At 30.6% G+C, this 24,827-nt stretch overlaps 1 protein-coding gene across 1 annotated transcript in view; it reads left to right on the top strand.

The window, feature by feature from the left end:
- The first annotated feature begins 263 nt into the window (after positions 1 to 263).
- LOC125067790 (lachesin-like) overlaps positions 264 to 24,827 on the top strand; it is an 86,974-nt gene continuing 62,410 nt past the window's right edge. The window contains exons 1-3 of the mRNA XM_047676556.1: positions 264 to 302; positions 1,072 to 1,225; positions 20,652 to 20,779. Of these exons, the coding sequence (XP_047532512.1) occupies positions 1,153 to 1,225; positions 20,652 to 20,779 (201 nt within the window). The 5' untranslated portion in view covers positions 264 to 302; positions 1,072 to 1,152. The remainder of the gene's footprint in view (positions 303 to 1,071; positions 1,226 to 20,651; positions 20,780 to 24,827) is intronic.

A 24,827-nucleotide genomic window follows, 5' to 3' on the forward strand; every position in this document is an offset into this window, starting at 1 on the left:
TAAGAACAGAAGACGACTTCCCCTCGGCATATTTAAAAAAAATACAAATAGCCTTTACGTAAGGGAATCCAAACAGTCTTTGTTTTCAAAAATAGAACACCAGGGAAAGGAAACAAAACACATTCGTATTCCTATTCACGCAAAAGGCGCAAGGTTTAAACGTTTGAGCGGTAACCTTTTCATGCGGCGCTACGTAGCCGTACGTAGCTGTGTGCTACAACGTGCTCAGTGTGCTACGGGACTCGGCGCGGTTCGGACGCGTCTTTGTAGCGCGGTTTAACCAGATCGTGACTTGTTGCGATGTTAGTGTGTATAAGAAATGATTTAAGTGTTTTTTTTCCGTGTTAAATTCAATGGTAGTTTCCGATTTATTATAAACAATTGCTTTTGTAGTTCTATCCATAAAAATAAAGAATTGGATACTAAAAACACATCAATAACGTATAATAGTCTATGTCAAATTATAGTCTACGTCATTGTGGCTAAGTGACATTATAAATTAAAAAATACTTAACAATGTGTACCTAAAAAGATAAATTTTCAATAGAGGTTTTCAAAAGTAATACTTTAATCTATTTATCCACTTGCGCAATCTGTATTCAAACTGGCGCTGTCATTCTTTGAATATATATTTCCTGATTTTTATCCATACTGAAGAGATTATAAATATTGATAGCCATTTGGAAGCCAACAATGGATTGGTTATTAAAAAGGGGAATGGAAACAAACTAATTGGCTACAATCAATCCGATCGAACAGAAACAATGATTGAAATGAAATATTCCAACAATATACGATTCGTTTTATTCGACATTAAATTTTAATACATCAATGATTGTATTGTTCAATCTTAAGCCTGTATAACAATACATTATTATTATACAATAGAGACCGGATTATTAATTAATTCAATTCTCTCTGTCCTTTTATAATAAAATACGTGACATCTATAAAAAAATACTGTTTGTAGAAAAAAAATATTATTGTCTTTGACAAAAACATTTATACTTTGATCGAATGAAAAGATAAATAAATTATAATTATAAAATTGTAATTAAATGAACCCTGCAGTGAAATAAATGAACACACGAGTGATTGCTGACATAAAATGTACTGTTTTGGATGATGCTGTGAATAGTTGATGATAGCGGAATGAGGAGCGAGAAATCTTGTTTCTGGTCCATGCTTCAAGCTCTGGCCTTATTGCCTACAATGGCTTTGAAAGGTAAGTTCATTCAAAGTTGTTTAAGTATAATATACCAATGCTACTCTTTGTCAGTGTCTGGGTAGATAGCTCATCAATTATAACTAGTGGGTCGCATGCGAAACTTCTCGTTTATTTAACAATATTAAAATTAATTCAAATTACGAAACCTATGACAGGTTTTTAATTTATTTAATATAATTGTAAACTGACGACGTCTGTTCGCACGATTCACTTTTGTTTTTTTTTTACACGGCCATAGCTCCGTTATCTACGTAGCCAGAACTTTTTTCCGCTCTCTAAAATTAATTCTATGTAAAATCATAACAATTTAATAAATTGCAATCAAGATTCATAAATTATCTTTATTTTTGTGCACATCTACGGCTGGAGCTCTTCAAAATGAGACTTTAACCGATTTTTATGTACAGCTGTCGTCTCATTCTCACTGGGACAAAAATCGGCTTACGCTATTAATCAATTATAATACCGCCCGAGAGATTGCTCTAAAAGTATTGACTTTGTGTTGTTGTACAGTTTGAAGTGTGAATCTGTAATTGCATGCACAAGGGACGTATCTTCTCATATTTGTTTTGTATACCGTGTAGGGAATGACAAATTTAATAGGAGTGTAGAATTGTAAAGGTAACTAATTTGCTATTTATTTAGCAGTATTATATACTTTATGAAATGATATTTACGGAAACAAAAGATTTAAATGTGTTTCAAGTCGATGTAAGCACCAGCAGTATATCAATTGCTTAACAAATCGCTGTTTTGTGATGAAATGTCCACAAAATTTAAAATAAAATGTCAGTTTAATATAGATTATTCCGAGATATTAAGATTTTAGGTAAGTTAACAAGTTCGCAAGATGTCTATATAACTTATTAATAAAATAAAGTATTAAGTCAATATCATATTTGAACTCATGCATATTTCTAAAGTTTTCAAGAAAATTAATTCTGAAATACTTTTCTATTTTCAACATATATTGAATGAATAAACTAAAATAAGTACTCGAGTCACACTGGAGTAAGATCACACGACGTCTCAAAAGTTAGTTAACTTTGTAACTTTGAATACTAAAAATCTGAATATTATATTTAAATGTCTAACTAAACAAGATAACATTGTTAAGATTTCAAGTATACTTACCGAATTATGAGTATAATATAATATTTCTAAAATCATTTTAATTGAGAATCAAGCGTACAATTGCTATTTATAGATAAAATTTAATAATATACAAAATACTTAAATGTATTTATTAACATATCAATTAAACATGAACTACATAACTGGATTGAAATTGTAAAAGTTAGATTCTAAACGGGCAATTTCAATTTCTAATTAGACGGGCAAGAAATTCAACGGTTACTCTACTATGGAAACTTCAGTATATATTAGTTACTTGCTATTAAGTTTAAGTATTGCATAAAAGTCAAAGTCAAAGTATACGCTCAACCCTCACTTTCATATTCGTAATGGTCGTTTCTCCTCTTAAGGAGGAGGTCGAATACACGAGGGGCTGAATTTCATTCGACACATGCAGCCTTCATGACGTTTTCCTTCGTCGTCGAGCAAGAGATGAATTTTATAAACACAAATTAAGCATGAAATTTCAGTGATTCGGGTTTAAACTCGCGATCTCTGCCTAAGATTAATCTGTTTTAGTCACTAATGTCTATGTTATTATAGGTATGGTTTCTAGATAGGTTAAATAATATTTTATAGACTTTAAAACGCTTATAATAATTAGTGTCTAATAAATTTAATATGTTTTTTTTTCTCGCTTTGATGTCTCTTTGTTTATTTTTTAATGTACTTAAATATACCTTTCGATAGTTTTAGTATTAGTTAGTTATATTGTTATTAGTAAAAACTTTGGTAACACTTTCAATATTATTTTTTTATCAAAATAAATAGAAATCAGACTATAAACGATATGGATATGAATATAATAAAATTTACGTAGAAATATCAATTATGTAAAAAATTCAGTTTTTTTTTATTTGCATCTTATTTTAAGATAAATCCGTTTCATTTGTACTAATATGAAGTTCCTGATGAGTTAGAAGAGAGGTATTGAGTGCATAAATATTGACGTAGGTAACACACGGATTACGATCGCCTAACAATGAAAGCATTTCTATATATTTCCATTTCATAACATTTGTATACAAAAGAGGTTTTGTGTCGTTTTATTAAAATGAAATGTTAATGAAAATTTAACGTTCAAATACCATTTTATTCAAAATATTTCCTGATAACAATACAAAGGGATTATTTAATTTGAATGCTTTGATATACATTTTCAACAATTGTTAGGAATAGTATTTATTTAAAAGTAATATAATATATTTTTTTTGTGTTATAATTAAAAAAAATAATTAATGACACTTTTGTTCTTTTTTTTTCTGTTAAGTAACATTTTTATAAAATACGAAGGAGTAAAATTTATTTAGAGAAACATTTATTTAAATAATAATATTATTTATATTGAAGACCTTATTATACATATAACAGTTACTGTGTCGATAAATGAACACTAATCAAATATTTAATTAGAAAGATTTTATGAAATTAATTTAGTAAGATTTTAATGATTCTTGTGTTTGAATTTCTACTTCTTATTCACGCTCAAATTAATGAACAAACTAATGAAGTTTGATTCAAGCCTGTTATGAATTGTTTAGTGTATAATACTATATATATATTTATATAAGGCATATTATAGCTATATTTTATTTCACACACCAAAATGAGATAGCTACGAAAACGTGTTTGTCTTAATAATCATAATCTAAGAAATAAATATTGAATAAAGATTATTTTTAATTCTTTATTTGCATTAGAATTATAAAAGTTAAGGCTTTAACTATTTTCAATTAAAAATAAAAATAGTTACTGGACATTAGATGACCGACGATTCCGATCATCTGGGCAAAAAAGAAACAGCCCTCCTGTCACCAGTGGAGGCGAGGTGTTATACTCTTAATTGAAGTTTTTACAATATTACTCCAAGGTCCAAGCATTTCCACTGCAAATGAGAAAAATATAAAATTTGGAATATGACACGAATATTTTGACCGTATGCTCGCTTCGGCTTTTGCCGCAGCGGCTCCGGCTCTTATTATTGTTTCTCTGATATTAGATGGACCCAGCGTGTCAACACATGTAGCGTCCCACACCAGGGTCCGTCCTTAATTGCATTATATAATTTACTTCATATCTAATAGTGATTGAAAATTGAATGTTAAATTTAAAAAGAATCATATAAGCCTGACGCAATTCTATCATATGTGCACCCGTTATCCCGTACTGGAGCCGCACGGATAGGTTCTAAATCTTCCAGAAGACAGGAAGTCATTGACCAGCATTGGAATCTTTTCAGGCTGATATTTAACTGAAATAACGTAACATATAGGTAAAAATTAAATTCAATGAATAATATAAAAGTAATTTTTGAAACGTATTATTTTCCGTTACATTAAAACCGGCTTAATTTTATATTTAAATTTACAATTAAATAAAACTACTTTAACGAATTTCCGAAAATGGATTTCACAACTAACTTTGTTACTGTCGGCTGTAGAGTAATAAATTAAACTTTCTGACAGACAATTACAAGTCAGTGTGTTCTTGAACACAAAATTTAATAATTTATAACATACGTAATTGTAAATTAATTATAAACATTTAACAATATATGTCGCTGAATTTACGAATGAAAGTATAAAAATGTTTTACTTTTAATCAATAAAAAAGGATCTTTTTATGAAAAATCATATTTAATTTCGACTTAATTTACGTCTCACAAAAAAAGTCTTATTTGTCTTATTAGAAGGTGATTTTCAACCGTTGGGCAAGATCTTACACAGTGGGATTATATGCTCAACGAGTTCGGTTTATCTATTTCAATGGCGTAAATAATTGCAAATTAGTCAGTATAGCGATTTTATCATGATGTTATTTTATTCAGAAATATTTTACGCAGAAATTCAGTCATTTTTTCATTATTCCATTAGTTTACTATGCAATAATACAATGTATAAATATTTCACAATTAGAGCAGTGGATGTTTTATTTATATATATCTTTTGTTGTCGACCTCCGTGGTCGAGTAGTGTGTACACCGGTTTTCATTGGTACGCCTACTCCGAGGTCCCGGGTTCGATTCCCGGTCGAGTCGATGTAGAAAAAGTTCATTAGCTTTCTATGTTGTCTTGGGTCTGGGTGTTTGTGGTACCGTCGTTACTTCTGATATCCATAACACAGGTGCTTTAGCTACCTACATTGGGAACAGAGTAATGTACGCGATGTTGTCTAATATTTATTTATTTATTATTTTATTGCTCCGTTATACACTTATTGACTAAAATTATAAGCTTTATTTACATAAGTATTATAATCATGAATGCCTTAACTATGTAAAAATAACATTAAGTTAACATAACATCATTATTAAATAAAACAGTTACTTAATTCTGTTCCATACTTAAGTTTATTAAGTATTTAGAGAGTTTGCTACGTTGCGTGTTGGTTGATAATCACTATAATTTACAAATAAATAAAGAAAACTGTGCCTAAATCTATAACTTTACTATGAGGAGCATAATAATCTTACTATGGGTAAAATATTTATAGCATGAAACAATGGTATGACTTATGCAAACAAAGGACACGTTACATCAAACCCGTGAACTCCAGCAGAGACCAAAACCAGGAGGCCGTCAAAAAAATTGTCACTTTTATTGAGTCTGTATATTAATTTTTATACGAACATCTGTTCTGGAACTGGTGACCTGGATCAAATTACATACTTACGGAACCAGATGCTCAATAATATACACTCCAGAGTGAAGCAACGGGCTGTTAACGCGAAGTCCTCATTTTCTTAAGAGCTCAGAAATCAATGTAACGAAGGTTCGACTTATTACTCGGCTGGAAGTCAATTTAGGTTGACATAATTTTATATTGAGTTTAAAAATTTTATGGAATATTGAAGAATATATTTGTTTTACGTTTATTTACATATAACTAGTTGTATTATTAATAACTAATTTATAGAACAAACTATAATTATATTGGTTCGCTATGCTATGCAGATATACTCAATGACAAACACGTACACACATAAATACATCACGCACACATCTGAAAGGATACGCCTACACTCAAAAAACACGTGTCACATATGTTGTTTTTCTTGAAAATTATTTTGAAGTTGTAATATGTACTTTTTAAATAATTACATATATTATTTTCAAAGAATCAAATATGAAAGTTATAATTAGAAAAAAAATAAATGAAATCGTTCGCATCTCCTACTGAATTTAAACTTTGCAAGATAAGACAAGGGTGGAATAGGAAAAGGCTCACTTGACCACTAAAAGAAAATCCACTCGTAAAACTTTTAACGACCGATTGTAATTATAAGGCACTTCGGCTTCGGCTCGTTGCTTTGACTAAGATATGGGGTTACCTTCCTGCAGGCGGTGATTTGCATCGTATTACCTCTTTTGAAATGAAAAGAACATAGAATTTGGATAAATAATCTTATATTCAGCCATTAAATAGTTATAGCCATTATTTTTTTTTATGGTTGGCGGACGAGCATATGGGCCACCTGATGGTAAGTGGTCACCACCGCCCATGGGCATGTCCATGGACAAAGGCGCTGTAAGAAATATTAACCATTCCTTACATCACCTATGCGCCACCAACCTTGGGAACTAAGATGTTATGTCCTTTGTGCCTGTGATTACACTGGCTCACTCACACTTCTAACCGAAACACAACAATACAGTGTACTGTTATTTGGCGGTAGAATATCTGATGAGTGGGTGGTACCTACCCAGGCGGGCTTGCACAATACCCTACCACCAAGTAAATTAATACCACCATTAATAGTCAGGCAGTAAATTAAAATAATTTTCGCTTGTATATTGAGTTTAGTTTAGTTTTTTTTTTTTTAATTTATATTTATTACATTTGAAAGAGAGTGAATTGATCATATCACAAAATATTTATTATCTTCTTATATATTAATAGCGTAAGCCGATTTTTGTCCCAGTGATTATAGGACGATAGCTCCAGCCGTAGATGTACATACAAATAAAGAGGATTATCGATTGCAATTTAATAACAAATATTTAATTTTAGAGAGCGGTAAAAAGTTATTTATTTAATTATTTTATTGACCTCTAAAAAGTAAATGGGACAAAAGGCGCACTTAATGCCTGAAGGCATACTCTGCCAGTCAACCTTTAGTTCTAACCGTGAAGGCGGTAATTAATACTTGACAATACATAAGAATATACAAAACTATTAAAAAACATTAACATACATACATACACATAAAGTATCTACAAAGTAAATATTGATCTATATTGTCTATAGTAAAAACATTTAAATAATAATTAATAATAGTGCATAATATTAGTCATGAAAACTAGGGGCTTTCTGATAATATGTGCTTACGTAGACGAGTCTTAAAAGTAAATTTAGCGGTAGGTTTTCTAATATATTCGGGTACAGCTTGAACGGAGTAGGAATTAGAGACGAAACCGGAAGTATGGGTAGAAACAGAAATAATGTAAGACTGTACTGGCCGACTAGAGAGCGGTACTACGGATATATAAGAAAAAAAAAAATGAAAAACGTAAATAAATTTAAAGTAAATTGTTATCAACAAACTCCAATTCTAACCGAACTAATTTATGTTAAGGTGTGGTTTTGTTTTAAGATGAGTAACTTGCAGTTCACAATGAAATGAAATCAAAACAAACCCTGTCATAGGTGTCGAAACTTTTTTTAATAAACGCGAAGTTTAGTGGTCGAACCACTGGTATCTATTAATGTATATAAGCAGAAATTATTTAATGATTTATAGATATACAAGCACAGTCTCATTTCGGGACAAAAACCTTTTTTATTATTGATAAATCATTCTACTCCACGTTTCGTAGAATCCTTACTAATATTATAAAGACGAAAGTCTTTATGTATGAATGTTTGTTACTCTTTCACGCAAAAATACAGAATAGATTTTAATGAAACTTTACAATCATATAGCTTATACATCAGAATAACACAACAGCATATAAATATATTGTATGAATAATACCTGACAACGAACCACTAAAACGCAAACGAAGCCGCACGCGAAAACTAGTTTATTATAAACCAATTTTATATATATAATATATATCTTATATCGTATTACTAATCTAAGAATTATGTCTTAATGGTATTTCATTTTTTTTTTGCTTAAGCTTAGTGCATACTTTGGTCTACTATAATTGAATGAGCACACAACTTGTACAATGTAAGGGACATTGTTTAATTTTGAGAATATGTATTTAGTGTGTTTCTTTTGTTGGTGACTCGTACATTAAATAAATAAATAAACACAAATTAAGCCGAGGTTCGAGTCCATAAACTTCTTTTAACGTATTATTATAGCTCGGCTCAGTATTCTGTGAATTGAAATATTGACATTGATGCCTTGACTATCTTTATATATATAGTGTGCTATCATTTCGTTGAACGGTAATCGATAATTTATGTAATTCAATGGCACTTTGACACCTCATTTTCGATTCTCGAATGGTCACCAGGAAGCGAATAATTAATGGCTCAGCATCGTAATTTCTGACGCACGGGATCCTCAATATATTACAGTGAACGAACCACATATTAACTTTTGAACGGTATGAAAATCAATATAAATTATAATTATGAAGGGCTTTAATTGACACTAAAATCTACATGGGTGGTAGGACTTCGTACAATATAGGCCGGGTAGATACCACTCGTCATGATGTCGAAAAAAAGAGTAACTACTGAGTTTCTTGCCGGTTATTCTCGGTAGAATCTACATTCCGAACCGGTAGCTTTACTTTAAATAGATTGTTAAATGACGATTCAAAAGTGCTTGTAAAAGCCTACTTGAATAAAGTATATGTTGATTTGATTTGTTATATTATACCGCCAAATAGCAATACTTGGTATTGTTATGTTCCCGTTTGAACAGTTAATAAGCCAATGAAACTATAACTACAAGGGACATAACATCGTCTATAAATGGAAGATTAATATTTCTTTTAGTGCTGTCAGATGGCCCATCTCCCAGGGCTTATTAATAATATGTATATATACAACTCGACATTGGAGGAGGCGTTTACTCTAAACAGAGGTCTTTAATAATAATAATAATATTGTTTAACATTTTTTTTTATTCTAATGCATTAGTGGATAAATTACGTACTTTTCAATCATACTAGAATTTAAAATTTTTGGTATTTTTAATTGAAATACTATATCATTTTATTGTACTAATTACTATTATTGCTATTCAACATTTTTTTATTATTATTATTATTTAAAATTGAATTTTTATTATGGAAATAAAAAAGTCTTAATTATTATTATTATAACCCGTATTATGAAAGATCTATATTTTTAGTTAGTTAGTTTTAGATAAATAAAAACATAATAACAAAAGTATCTTTAAAATATTAGTATGGTTTAAGTTGCTCAGAACCGTATCACAATCTTTATGAAACATGTTGCTAACTTTCGCGTAGTTTAAATATTCAATATTAGCTTTTGAACTATAATAGCTACGGTTTTTACTTTCTTACAATATTTTAGAATAAATTTTAGTATATTATGCTAAAATCGTGACCCAATTGAAACGCGTGAATTGTTTGGTTGGTTTTTTGGTTTTAGGTAATTGGTTCAAGGTTTAGGCCTGGACAGGCATTTCTGAGTTGTGCTTAATTTATATATTTTATATATCATATCATTTATCGTTGTACATGGAAAATGGTTAAAAAAAAAAATATCCCGCTGAGTTTCTTTCGCCGGTTCTTCTCAGGTCCGAGGCGCTAAATTCCGAACCGGTGGTAGATTTTTGACTATCAATAAGCAAGTGTAAGCATTTCTATATTGAATAAAGATTTTTGACTTTGACTTTGACTTTGATTTTGATATACTAATATTATAAATGTGAAAGTAACTCTGTCTGTCTGTCTGTCGCTGTTTTACTACCAAACCAATGAACCGAATTTAATGAAACTTGGTATGAAGGAAACTTGAACTCCAAGGAAAGACATGGGCAATTTTTTTTGCCTAACACATGACAACCAACCCCCTAAAACGCGGAGTATTTTATATATGAAATAGGTAGGTGAACGGGCAAATGGCTTACCTGATGGTAAGTGGTCACCACTACCCACAGACATTGACATTACTCACATATTACACATATACGTACCATGCGTCTCTAAACTTGGGATATAATTATTAAGTTTGGAATTATATTGTGTTAAGAATATGTTTCTCATAGTCAGCCCGGTTAAGTTTTTTCATAGTTGTTATTGACAGGTAAGACTTGGATTGATGGTTGATTCGACAAATGATGCGGCATGAAAAAATGGTGGTTTTATTTAAACTATAAATATCTTTCGGACGTGTTTCTCATGTTTGAACGTCGACATAATACACGATAAATAATAAAAACACGGTGTGATATTTTAGTTTTACTTGATCACTTACGTTACGTTCGAATCAGTTTATCTATTTTTAAGGCTATTTAATAATAGCTGACGACTAATACCGTCACCTGTTATTATATTACCTATTTCTTTATTATATTTAGAATTGTAAACAATTAAAAATTGGTTAGAAAAAGGTTAAGGTCAAAAAAGCTTAGACATTGTACTTAATAATTATTTATTAAGCTAGTGTACTAATTGAGGGCAATCGTAGATCGTAGGTTTTGGTATAAAAAGTAGCTTATGTCCTTGCTTCATACCTCATCAGATTCAGTTTAGTGGTTTACCTGTAACAGAGAGACAGACAGACAAAAATACACACTTACAATTTACCTTATTAGTATTGATAAAGGGATTTAAAAAAGAAACAGATCAAGCATGCAAATTATTTTAAGCCAGTTTCACACAATAAGTTACGAATATATTAAACAATTTTTTTTAAGTTACTAAGTCCATTATATAAAATACCATCTGATAAAAAAAACAACATTTTTTGAGATAGTTATTGTATTGATTTAAAATACTTTAAAGTTGGAATAGTTAAATTGGACTATCGATCTATTCAACGTCTAAGTTTTCGTCCAACACGTTCTCAACTCGCATTAGCTACAGCATCAGGTGCAGGCGAAGCTAACTTTATAATGACATGCATGTCCGTTTACTTTTGTAATCGTTTTCAGCTCGTACACTTAAATTTTTATTATGCCTTTTATTATGAGGAGGAGTTTATTTTTTCTTCACATCACAAAAAATATGGCAAAGGTAGCAATATTTACATCCCAATAATGTTAATTAATAAAACAATTCTGTTTGCTCTGTTGGGTTAATCGATCGCTGTTTGATTATGAAAGGGCATTCAACTTTGAAAGAGATAATCTTTAAAACGAAGAGAAAAGCTTAAAATTTAATGTTAGAAAAGCTACTTAAGTTCGGAATTACCAAAAACTTAACAAGATTTAAAAGGTCATCACTAAAGGATTAATAATTTATTGAATGCCGCGTTGGGCTACTGATTAGCTTTTAAGGCTGTAGATACTTAAGTTCAGGGTACAAATTCCGGTTTCAATTAGCAAAAAGTTATTAGATTTTTTGGTCGAAGAATTTCATTCCTTTGCCTCACAGAGTGCGTAGAGCCGTTGCTCCTGCGACACTTTCTATTTGTACTGGTTTTGCCATTTCATCAGAGTGCATTTGTATTTGACATTCATCTAATATTAAGACTATAAAATAATATATATACTACAAAAAAAACAGGTCCCCGTTTGAAAAAAACCGAACAATATGTAAATTTTCTAATTTAATTCCCATAATTCATCCGTTATGTAAGAAAAGATTTCGATAAACTCTATACTTTGAGAATTACATTAATTCTACAAACATTTACAATTTATTCGATGAAAATCACGAATGTTATGGTTGCACTTTTATAATAGATATTAAAATTCAGAATACTTTTATACGAATTTACTTTTAAACGTACATTTAAAATGTCAAGATTTACTATCGTTTTGGAACGTCAACCGCCTCTACAGCAATAATAAATACAAGAATGGATGGAAGACTCGACACTGTCTAGCATAGTATAAATATTATAGTTTTATTATTTATTTTTCGATTACGTTGATCTTTCGAACGGATTACATACACATAAGATTTATTTTGTAATGTAGTTAGACATGTTTGAGTTTAGTTTCTAAGTATTAATTTGGGTTTTGAGGATGATGATTACTTTCAGACGTAATGCACAACATTTTATATCCTTGGTTAGTTATGTCATGGTTAACAATAATTGTAATGCCATTCTCTATTGGCCAAAGACTTCTTGCTGCCAGTTATGCATTAATAAGTAAAATACACCTTCGTGGGATTTATTTCCTAAGAGATTCAAAACAATATAAATATCAAGTTTGATTTGCGGCACGGGGCGAGATAGCCCAGTGGTTTGAACGCCTGCTTCTTAACCGATGATTACGAATTCAATAAAGTGCCATGTGATGAACTTAGCACTGTTTATATAATGATATAGTATTATAAGACCATTAGCTCAACCGCAATCCATGAAAAATATCGAATGAAATTTGGATATATTCAAAGAGTACGTTTCGTATCGATCTGTGCAGAAGGGGCCTCGTCGTTCAGCACATTAGCATTTGGTAACAGGTGCGAGTCGCGCCGGATTTTGTGAATTTTTCCTTCACTTAACCGATGTATAGTGTTCTGATGGCAATAAAACCATTTTCAACTTATTCATTTTGTTACAGAATTAGAATATTATAGAATAACTGTCAAAATATACCTTATTTGTAGACTTTTGCAAGTACTTATTATAATAGTGAAGATCGTACTATATGAAATAGATCAAAATGAAAATGAACTCAGTAGATACTTTTTTCTGACACTTTAAAACGCTAATTTTTATATATATTTAGTCTGAAAATTAACAAAATACTAAGACATTGTTTTTTATCTCTAAAATTCAAGTTTGTTTTTTGGAAGCTAGCTAAATCGGGTCAAGATTTATACAGTAACTAAGAAATAATCATTTTATTTTTAATTAGTTCAGTTCAGGGCCATATTGATCTATATTCAATGCACAATCTGTTTAAGGTACTTAATAGGATAAGGATTAATACTGTATCAGTGTTTTTCTACTATATTATGCACGTATTATACATACAAACCTTCCTCTTAAATCATTTATAATCGTTGCGTAGATTTAAAGATCTAAGCATACATAGGGACAGACAGACAGCGGGAAGTGACTTTGTACTCGGTATTGATTGAAACTTTACTCATTCTGATTAATCTAACTAAAAACGTGTGCAAGAAACAAAGATATAGACCAACAAAAACGATTTTTAGTAAAAGAAGTAGTCAGGGCGCGATCATTTCATTTCCGAGGATATCTATGAAATTACTAATTGCTTTGTAAACTTTTCCATATACTTTCCTTTAAGATATTTTTTTAATTCAGTAACAAAGGCTTATTTAAAGGCTGTTGTAAAGCCGTTTGTCCCACAAAAAGTTATTGACTCTTCGACTTCATGTAGTCCTGTAACTGGAGTAATTATTGTGTTAGTACTTATAGTTGTAATTAGTTATAAAAAAGTTAGTTTAAGTTACGTTTTTTTATAATAGACACCGATATTGATTTACTTAATCTGATATTATTATGAGTTTTGATCCACATTGTTCTAGCCATTCACGAAATAGACGAAATCAATTTATACAAAAATGTTTTCACCAAATTAGTTGCTCATGTTACGAGAAGTATCAATAATATTTTGTTAATAGTCAACCGATATATTGCCTTCTTTGTAGTTGTGTGCCAATTAATCGTGTAAATAAATCTTATGAAAATATTAATTTTTACATAAAAATAATTTTATGGAAACAGGAGTGAATCAACTTAAATATTATAAATAAATAATAATAATAAATAAATAAATATCGGACAACATCACATCCAATTACTCTGATCTCAATGTAAGTAGTTAATTCTGATTTTCCATAACACACACTTGTGTGATAATTAACGACGGTACCACAAACACCCATACCCACTAGAACATAGGAAACTAATGAACTTTTTCTACATCGACTCGAACATCATCCATCGAACCCGGGACCTCGGAGTGGCGTACCCATGAAAACCACACACTACTTGACCAAGGAGGTCGTCAAGTAGACTAGACAAGTATTGCATTGCAAGAAAATAAAAGCATTTTTTTCTATACATTTGTTCATTTGTAATATGTAATGTATATTGTGTAGATGTAATTGTGACATGAAATATATAAATTAGTCATATATCTTAAATTTAAAGTAATGGATTACAAAAAACTAATAAAAGGCATTGAAAGAAACTAGTACAAAAATTCTAAATAAAAACAAGCGTTGAAAACTTTTATTGAAACATTGAAACCTTACGTCGATAAAAACTGTTATTATTCTAGAGATAGAAGACAAAACAATTGCCTATCTTTTATATTTTTACGAACGAAAGATCGTACCGATATGAAACATTGGTTTGGATGATGAATTTGTAAACGTTGATTTTAATTGGTAACCCTTTTTTATTATATAGCTAGGTGTACGGACAAATGGACTACCTCGAACATCGTCTTTGTAATTAATATTAACCATTCAGATAATTGGGTAGTAAAACCTACCCAGGCGGACTTGCCTACCACTTACTTCCCTTTTTAACATTCAGGCGAGATACACCTTCATGCTTTTAAATAGTTATGTATTTACAATTATTATCATCAGTGATGTTGAAAAAACCTATATTTATAGAAGCCTAGTAGTTTAGAATGATAATATTAAAGACTATTAATACTTCTCCGAGGAGACCTATGTCTAACTGAGATATTACTCTACTATAAACTAGGCAAAACTAGTTTCATTACCTTACTGGCGTGTGATATTAGTTATTTTTTATACCGCAAAAAACGGGTATGCAAAATTTCATTCCGATCGCTTTCATAGTAGAGGCGTGAAAGCGTAACAATATAAACAATACAATAAATAAACATTTCTGCACTTATATTTAGTTGGAATTCATAAATAAAAGAATCACAGTATTGAAGTTTGTAGACAGCCTAATTCAATATTGTTTCAATTATGCTACGAATGATTAATGACCCAAAACACAAATTAGTTCTAATGGAAAAGTTTTAAGAGACAACGATTTTCCATTACGCCATTTCATGATACAATTTTCATTATTGTTATATTAAACATTTATCTGTTTCATTCTTATAATATACTTATTTAAAAGTTGTATATTATTGAACATTAATTAATACATTAAATTTAAATGTCGAAATATAGCCCTCAATATTTGGGTTACTGGGGAGAGTAATATAGTTACTGTAAAATAATTATTAGAATTAATTAATTATTAGTATCCTATAATTCTTGCCGAGATAGTCAACATTTCCATTGGGTCGTTATATGTGCGCTATTTTGATTCGCAAATATTTTAGTTTTCAATGAAAGACATTCATATATTCATATCGAAGTGGCTAAATTCAATCTTGTGTATGTTTTTTAGCTTCTCAGATGTACTTGCATAACCATACCAATATCACCTACGACTTATGTATTATATATTACTGACTTATATACTTTACTTGATTTATATATTACGTTTGTAATAAATTTATTATATTTATCGATTTTTTCTAAATATTACTTTAAAAAAAAATATAGTCGACTTAATAATAAATGTTAATATTATTAAGTCGACTATATTTTTATTATTTTTAAAATATTCTGCCACTCTTTCTCATTAGAATCGTTACGGTCTCAAGCTTTGTAATTTAATCTGATTGTTAGACATTTGACAAACGTGCCTCTAAGTCGTACCATAAGTTTATACTTTATAGTGAAAAAATATAGTCCAGTGCTATATGATTAATATTTTATATAAGACTAGCTGAACATGCGACTTAACCCGCGTGTAATTTAAAAAACTTTATCCATGGCACCAAAACCAACCCCAATTTAACACTTTCGAGTAGTGAATTAAAAAATCCTATGAGCCCCGGGACTCAAACTATCTCCGTACGAAATTTTATCAAAATCGGTTCAGCGGCTTAAGTGTGAAGAGATAAAACACAGTTACTTTCGCATTAATAATATTAGTATAGTTTCATATGTATTTTATATTTAAAACAACTGTCAGTTTTAAATAAACTCAATGTATATAAATACAAAGAAGTATAATAGTGTATGGATATGTATGAATGTATGTATGAGTAGTAATGGTGTGCTGTAAAAATGTCGTGGGTTTCTTTTAGTTTTGACACCTATAAATTGTATTATAATATTATAGATACATTACAAATTAAAAAATTCTCGCGTCTTCATTCGACCTTGAAAAACTCTTATTGACAAAGAAGTATCAACAAAAAATTAAATAGAATAATCTTATAAGTAAATATATGACATATCTTAAGTAAAGCATTGGATAGATGTATCGATACGAAAGTTATCGATAGTTACCAAGTAACTTTAAAACTTAGGAGCACTAACAAAAGGGATAGAAGCAAACTTGAATACGGGCAGATAATTTTATTATAAAATTTAACACTGCTCCATTGAAAATAAGATTCATTATCGATTGCAACTTTAGAGCCGTTTTATGACTATCTAAATGTTACTGTAAATGTCAAACTATATTATATTATGTCATAGCTTAGACTCGAGTTCATAATCCTTATTTGAACTTTACTTAGCTTTTGATCACTCGTGACTATCGAAATATCATTACTCAAGGTAGGGCACGTTTTAATAACCTTAACATATTTTTCTTTAATAACAGTAGGTATGAATGATTAAATTAATGGTGTTACGTATCTTGTTATTACACTGGCTCATTAACCTATCTGGGTAGATACCACCTACTCATCAGATAATCTGCCGCCAAATAGCAGTACTCAGCACTATTGTGTTCCGGTTTGAAGGATGAGTCAGCCAGTGTAACTACAGGCACAAAAGATATACTAGCTTAATTCACAATGATGATGGCGCATTGGGGATGTATGTAATAGTTAATATTTTTTACAGTGCCATTGTCTATGAGTAGTGGTGACCACTTACCATCAGGTGGCCAATTTGCCCGTCCAATTTGACTGTCCTATATCATAAAAAATGTCTTAAGCCGCCGATTTAACATAAGGCTTCATCTGATGAATTCAAACTATTTTTATAGTAATTTATTCCTGTACTATTTGTCGGTTCCGTCTATATGTAGGTAAAATTCATACAAAATTATATACTCCCATTCCATTATCCCCCTTTTAAGTTGAAATCCAAAAATGGTTTCTTCGTGTAAGCTTATTCTATAAAATAAACATAAGATTCAAATTTCAGCGTTCTATTGTACCACACATTTGTCGCATATTCTAACGCCAAACAACATATTTGTTATTGTTGTGTTCCGGTTTGAAGGGTGAGTAAGCCAGTGTCATGTCACTTCAGGCAACAGGTACATACCATCTTAGCTCCCGAATTTTGTTATCTAGGAACTTGCTATCTCATATTTCTCACCGCACCAATCAAAATCAAAAATATACTTTATTCACGTAGGCTTTTACAAGCACTTTTGAATCGTCATTTAACAAACTATTTTAATTAAAGCTACCACCGGAATCGGAACCGTTCAACATATAAAAATACAGTCATGTTAGTTAAATACAATTATATATGTATGTTATGTTTATGGGGTATTATCAGGTATCCCGTTTGCTTGTCCGCTTACCTGTACTACAAAAAAAACAGTAGTAGCGATTTTATAAGTATAGATTGTTGTTGAAAGATTACTACAACGTAACGAGGAATGAGATAGTATTAGTGAAATTGAACCAAGAATATTATCCGCAAGGATTAATTTCATAAAACATAATACAAAGTCGGTATTTATATAATGGGATTACTTATATTATTATTTCAGATAACAAAACTTAGCCTCTCTTATAAAAGTACCAGAGAATAGAATACATTACATGATATAAATATATATAAATATAAATATTGGACAACATCACACACATTACTCTGATCCCAATGTAAGTAGCTAAAGCACTTGTGTTATGGAAAATCAGAAGTAACGGCGGTACCACAAACATCCAGACCCAAGACAACATAGAAAAGTAATGAACTTTTTCTACGTCGACTCGGCCGGGAATCGAACCCGGGACCTCGGAGTAGCGTACCCATGAAAACCGGTGTACACACTACTCGACCACGGAGGTCAATAATATATAATTATATTCTTTCTTCTTTTATATCGCTCATTATTTTCGTATAAACGATTAAATTAAAATGTCGTGTAACATATTATCAAAGAAATAATTCAAAGATTCACAGAATATATTAATCTTTTTAAAGGTAATACAATTCAAATATTACTTTCTTTATAGAAGAAAGATTTTTTTTAATCTCTTTCTTGTTATTATATTTTTTATTTCTTTTGAATTTATATATCACAATAGGAGCCGTGCTGGTCTGGAAGTTTTGGGATGTGAATCGTGAATCTTAACCGATGAATCTGAGTTGAAACTCCGGGCAAGCACCACTGTAGTAATGTATTTATTTATAATTCATCTCGTGTTGAAGAAACATCGTAAGGAAACTTGCACACGGTGAATGAGAATACCCATATAGGAACAGCGTGGTTGAGTAAGCTACAAAAACCTTCTCAACAAAATACAGACTAGGCTTTTGCCCAAAAGTGGGATGTTAACAGGGTTTTACTTGACTAAACCACAATAGGTCTTGATATTGCGGTGATTTCCTACGAAATTTGTCCAATAAAAAATTCAAGAATAAATTGTTTTTAAGCGAAATAATGCTTTTATTGATATTAATCTTTGTCATTTATTATTTGAAGAAAATTAACAAGTTATTAGTGACTCGTATAGTTTAACTACTAGATTCCGAACCGGTGGTAGCTTCACTTAATATAGTTTTTTTAAATGACGATTCAGTAAAGTTTATTTTAATTTTGTGATAAAAACTAAATGGAACTCATAGATATATTTTTATCAAAACATTTTCATGACTCCAATATGAACCTGTGATCAATATCTTAGCCATGTTTAAAGAATTTCTAAATTGTCGTCAGTTATAACATATATTTATTAATTATTATTTAAATATACATACAAACATATACCTTTATGATTAAATGTTATACTTCAACAAGGACTAACCCAAAAATTTTATATGTATTTATTTATATATTTTGCAACCCGTAATACACTTATGGAACTCAATATGCAGAAACGTACAAAATTAAAATATACAAATTCATTCCATTTTCAAATATCTTCTTTAATCTAACAAAAATTCGCATTTCGACATTCATTTTCAAGAAAAGCTTTCCGAGCTACATCACCTATGTAAATCAAAAATGTTTTCAGACTCGTCTAAATAAAAGGTAAACTTTTTAAGGCTTCCTTCTTACTTTCGATCATGCAACGAGATTTATTTTGTTTTATTAAAATATTGACATTAATGTACAGTAGTGGCTTAAATAAATGTCACCGGAATACTATATATTTCAATTTATGATAGGTCTTCCTTTCCCTCATGAATTACTCTTTCGTTTATCAAAAACAATTTGCATTGGTGTGTTCTGGTATTAAGGGTCAGTGAGCCTCAATATAGTGAGTATTGTATTACATGCATAGGAAACAACTTTGTACTTTGATTAATGTCTTCAGAGCCAGTTGTGACTGTCAGTGTTAACCACTTACCATAAGGAAGACCACTGTCTACATATATGTCGTCAAATAAAATAAAATACCACATACAGTTTTATATCGTATTATTATTTTAAAATCTTTAATAATATTATATCATGTTGTTTGTATATAATGTTGATGAAATTTGGTACGAAGCTTGACCTTGAAGACGAATAAAGGATACTTTTTTTACCCTATAAAGTGGTAAATTTTTAAATGTGGGTATGGTGTTTATGGTAGTATGCTATTTTTTGAAGATTTTTTCACAAACTGAATCAGTTGTTCAGCTATTAATAATATTAATTTTGATCTGGAGTCAGCGTTAATGTCCCTTTGCTGTACGGCCTTTTTTCCGAGGAGAAGATTGAGCTTATTCCAGCTACGAGGTGGTGGACACATGTGACAAAATTCCATTTCACACATGCAACATTTTTCACTGTGTCTGATATTTACCGCCGAGCAGAATTATTATTATTATATACAAAAATTAAGCACATGAAAATTAAATTTTACTTAGCCGGGGGAGATACCTTGCTTCTCTTTTTATTTTATTTCATCATGATATTATGTGTTTATCTATTCTCTAGATGACGTGAAAAAATTAAATATAATAAATTGTTTCAGATTCTCAAACTACAACAAAGAAGTTCTCAGAAGAACCAGCATTTGAGAGACCTATTGGCAACCACACTTTCTTCCTAGGCAGAGAGGCGGTTCTAGGCTGTGCTGTCACAAACCTTGGAAAACATAAAGTTAGTTAAAGTTATTTATTCTTTATTAAAATTGTCTAACGATAGTCTGATAATTAAGTTAACCATGTAAAAATATTTCTTTGTATTTGCCTAATTAATAATGTTTTACTTGAGAGTTTTTCAATATTAGAAAAAACATTAGGCGAAACTGGTTTCAACTGGTAGTAAGTATTCCTGATAAGATAGAAATTCTTATTTGACAAATTAAATTGTGAAAATCAATTTACCAGATTTTTTCGAAAAATCTAAGTAATAATAAACAGTTCCATGGAAAGTAACAAGACATGATTTAAAACAACATGTCGTTAATTCTTGTGTCCATCAATCAAAAGGTGTGCTATACATTCTACTAGACCAGTAGACAGCTTAAACGAACGTGTCAAGCCCATAAAAAATGTTTCTTAATATCAAATGGGACGAAAAACTTGTGTCTGTCAGGCAGTCAGTCTTAAGGCTGCTATTAAGTTTTTGCTATTAAGAACATTGTAACTACGGATTTATTGACAGGAAGGAGGTTATCAATTTATTTGATTTTTTTTTAAATATTTGTTAGCTCAAAGCACCGTCGTTTTTAAGCCCATATGGAAAATTGTATTTTATTTCGAAATTTTCCATTACTTTCCGTTTGGTTGATTAAATACGAGATGTTGTTTTTTTTTTTATGAACTTTTATTGAATTTTACTTGAGATTTTATTTAAACAGTTTTTTTCTTTAAATGTTTTTTTAACTCTTTTTGTCATTAAAAGTGTTTTTTTATAAGTTAGTCTTTTGGTCAATATCCCATTTGCCTAGTGATATATAACTAATAACAAAAACTTCACCTGCCAGTACGTGTGGATTAAATATAAAAAGGCAACTGAATTTTAAGCCAGTCATACAAAAACGATTGGAACTGAAATTTCACAAAAACTTTTAGTTCCGCTATCAAAACAATGTACAATACCAAATTTTATTTGTACGTTTTTGTACAAAACCCTAACTTCCTAACGACCATTATAAATGTGATTGTTACGATTTCAAGTCCTAACTACTCACAATATCAACAATTATCTTTAAATATTTCTTGCACGTTTGCAGGGGTACAGAAGCGACTGGACACTAGAACGACGCACCATAGTTAAACAAAAACGCGGGCGGAAACCAATTATAAATACAGAAATTTTGTGTTTCTGTAATAATTCATTTAAAAAGACTAGTTGTTGCCCGCGGCGTCACTTTAGGGATCAGTTGTCAAGTATTAGGAATTAAAAATAGTTGTTCTATATCCTTCCTTGCAACAGACAGACCGCCAGACAGATTTACTTTCACATTTATAATATAAGTATAGTTTATTATAACAAATATTTTAAATTGGTAGATAGTGAGAAAATTTTTATTTACAAGCAATCAAAAGAGTATTTTTATGTAACAAATGCAAAGCTAAATGAATCGTCCTTAGTAAAATGATACGAGAATATTATATTAAAATCGCTATTTTTAAATATATATATCGTATCTGACAGCTTAAACGACTAATTGCCACAATGAAGACTCCAACAGAGACGCGTTTAAACATGTAAAAGCAATCTGAACCGAAATGGCATTCAACGTCACATATTATATTTAAAATTCTACCGAAAATCACAATGTTTATTTTTATTTATTTTTTAAATATTTATACAAACGATGATCACGTTGTGCAAGCTGGTATGTTTTAATTTAAACCTCTTTAAAAATATCACAATTAGTTTTCTGTTTTTTATTTTTTTATAAAACAATGCAATTCCTTCGTGCAATGATAATCGCTATCAGATAACGCTATCTGAGATAAAAAAAAAGATTACATAATTTACATCAGATAAGATTGTAAGACGTATACAACAAACTCTTGAAAATAAAGCACTTTCGTGAAACACTTATACGACTAAACGCGGAATAGTTTATCCCATAAAAGACTTTTTAACGTTATTAATTTTCCTTTTTTTTTTGGGTCATATAATCTTGAAAACGGTTCTTATAATGTAATCATAATATTTAAGAGCAGTTTTGTAATTTTTGTTGAAAACACATAAAATATATTAAAGTAAACACAATTCATTAACATACATTAACAGCCTGTAAAGTTCCCTCTGCTGGGCTAAGGCGTCCTCTCCCTTTGAGGAGAAGGTTTAGAGCATATTCTACCACGCTGCTCCAATGCGGGCTGGTGGAATACACATGTGGCAGAATTTCGTCGAAATTAGACACACGCAGGTTTTTTTTATGTTATAGGGGGCAAACGGGCAGGAGGCTCACCTGATGGAAAGTGATTACCACCGCCCATGGACATCTGCAACACCAGAGGGGTTACAGGTGCGTTGCCGGCCTTTAAGAAATAAATATGCTCTTTTCTTGAAGGTTCCCAAGTCGTATCGGTTCGGAAAAACCGCCGGCGAAAGCTGGTTTCACAGAGTGGTTGTTGCGAGGCAGATAATGCCTTAAAAATCACGATGTTTTCCTTGACCTCCGAGCACGAGATGAATTATAAACACAAATTAAGCACATGAAAATTCAGTGGTGCTTGTCTGGGTTTGAACCCGAAATCATCGGTTAAGATGCACGCGTTCTAACCATTGGGCCATCTGGATAAAATTGTTTACTTAGTGGTTAATTTTATACATAATGCGTACATAATGCGTACTAATATAATCACCAAGAAGAAGAATATATATCAAAACATGTATTTACTTTATTGTAAATACTGGTAGATTATAATCTTGGTAGATGTACGCGTTCTAACCACTGGGCCATGTCAGCTCTTATGCTTATTAACACAATGCTTAATCTATATTTATTATTAAATGTAATACGTTAATGGTAGATATATTTTTATTCTATATATAATTTATGTAATTTGTACTGACTCAAATAATCCTATTTCTAAATTAAATATTTATTTTTGACTTGGATTATTCAACGATTAACCTTTCATTATGTATTATAGCAGAAAAAATAACATTTATATTTCATTAATAATATTATTAGATATTACGTAAGTTTATTTATTAAGTTTTGAATGAGACTTCGAATTTATTAATAGATTTTATATTTATATAATAGCTAGCCGAACCCGTGGCTTAACTAGCAAGATATTTATGGCAGAAAAACTTTCACCCCCAATTTTACCCCCGTACCTTTTTTTCATGGTTTATGTTGGCGGCCGGGCATATAGACCACCTGATGGTAATTGGTCACCACCGCCATAGACATTGTCGCTTTAAGAAATATTTACCATTCCTTGTATAGCCAGTGCCACCAACCCTGGGAACTAAGATGTCATGTCCTTTGTGCCTGTAGTTACACTGGCTCACTTACCCTTCAAACTGGAACACAACAATACTGAGTACTGTTGTTTGGCGGTAGAATATCTGATAAGCTTGCACAAAGCCCTACCACCAAGAAACACATTCCCCATACAAGTATTCTCCCTTCATTTCATACCCTTGACGTATGACTTTTGTAAAAAAAACTAACTTATGTGCGCTGGTACTTAAACTATTTCAGAATTAAGTTTAGCGGTTCAAGCCTTACTTTTCGTGTAATATTCGTGTAATAGTATGGATTACATTACTCCTGTGAAGTTATAAGCCATTATTGCATTGTGACATTATACTTTTTAAGTAACTTTATACTTTGTGGAAGAGCTTTGAACAAGCCTTGCGTAGATACCATATAGTCATCAAATATTCTACCTCTAAACAGGTTACCAAAGATGTTTATTACTACGGATTAATATTTCTTACGATGTCATCTTCAGGTGGTGACTACTTAAGATCAGGTGGCCCGTTTGACAGCCTGCCTATTCGTTTTAAATTTCGTAAGAACTTAAATCAAACAATTCACTGGATACCAAATGTGCTTTAAAGAAAATGTATTTTCCCTATCGTAAAAGTTTTATGTGCGCTACCGTTCAAACTGCCTCGGATATCTTTTAAAAGAATATTGCTTTCAAATTGACATTCCACCTTTTTTGAGGAGCGCTATCTATTTCGGAAATATGTCGGCTTAGTTGAAATTTTGTAAAAAAAA

The sequence above is a fragment of the Vanessa atalanta genome, chromosome 12 (assembly GCF_905147765.1).
Source record: "Vanessa atalanta chromosome 12, ilVanAtal1.2, whole genome shotgun sequence".
Classification (NCBI taxonomy): domain Eukaryota; kingdom Metazoa; phylum Arthropoda; class Insecta; order Lepidoptera; family Nymphalidae; genus Vanessa; species Vanessa atalanta.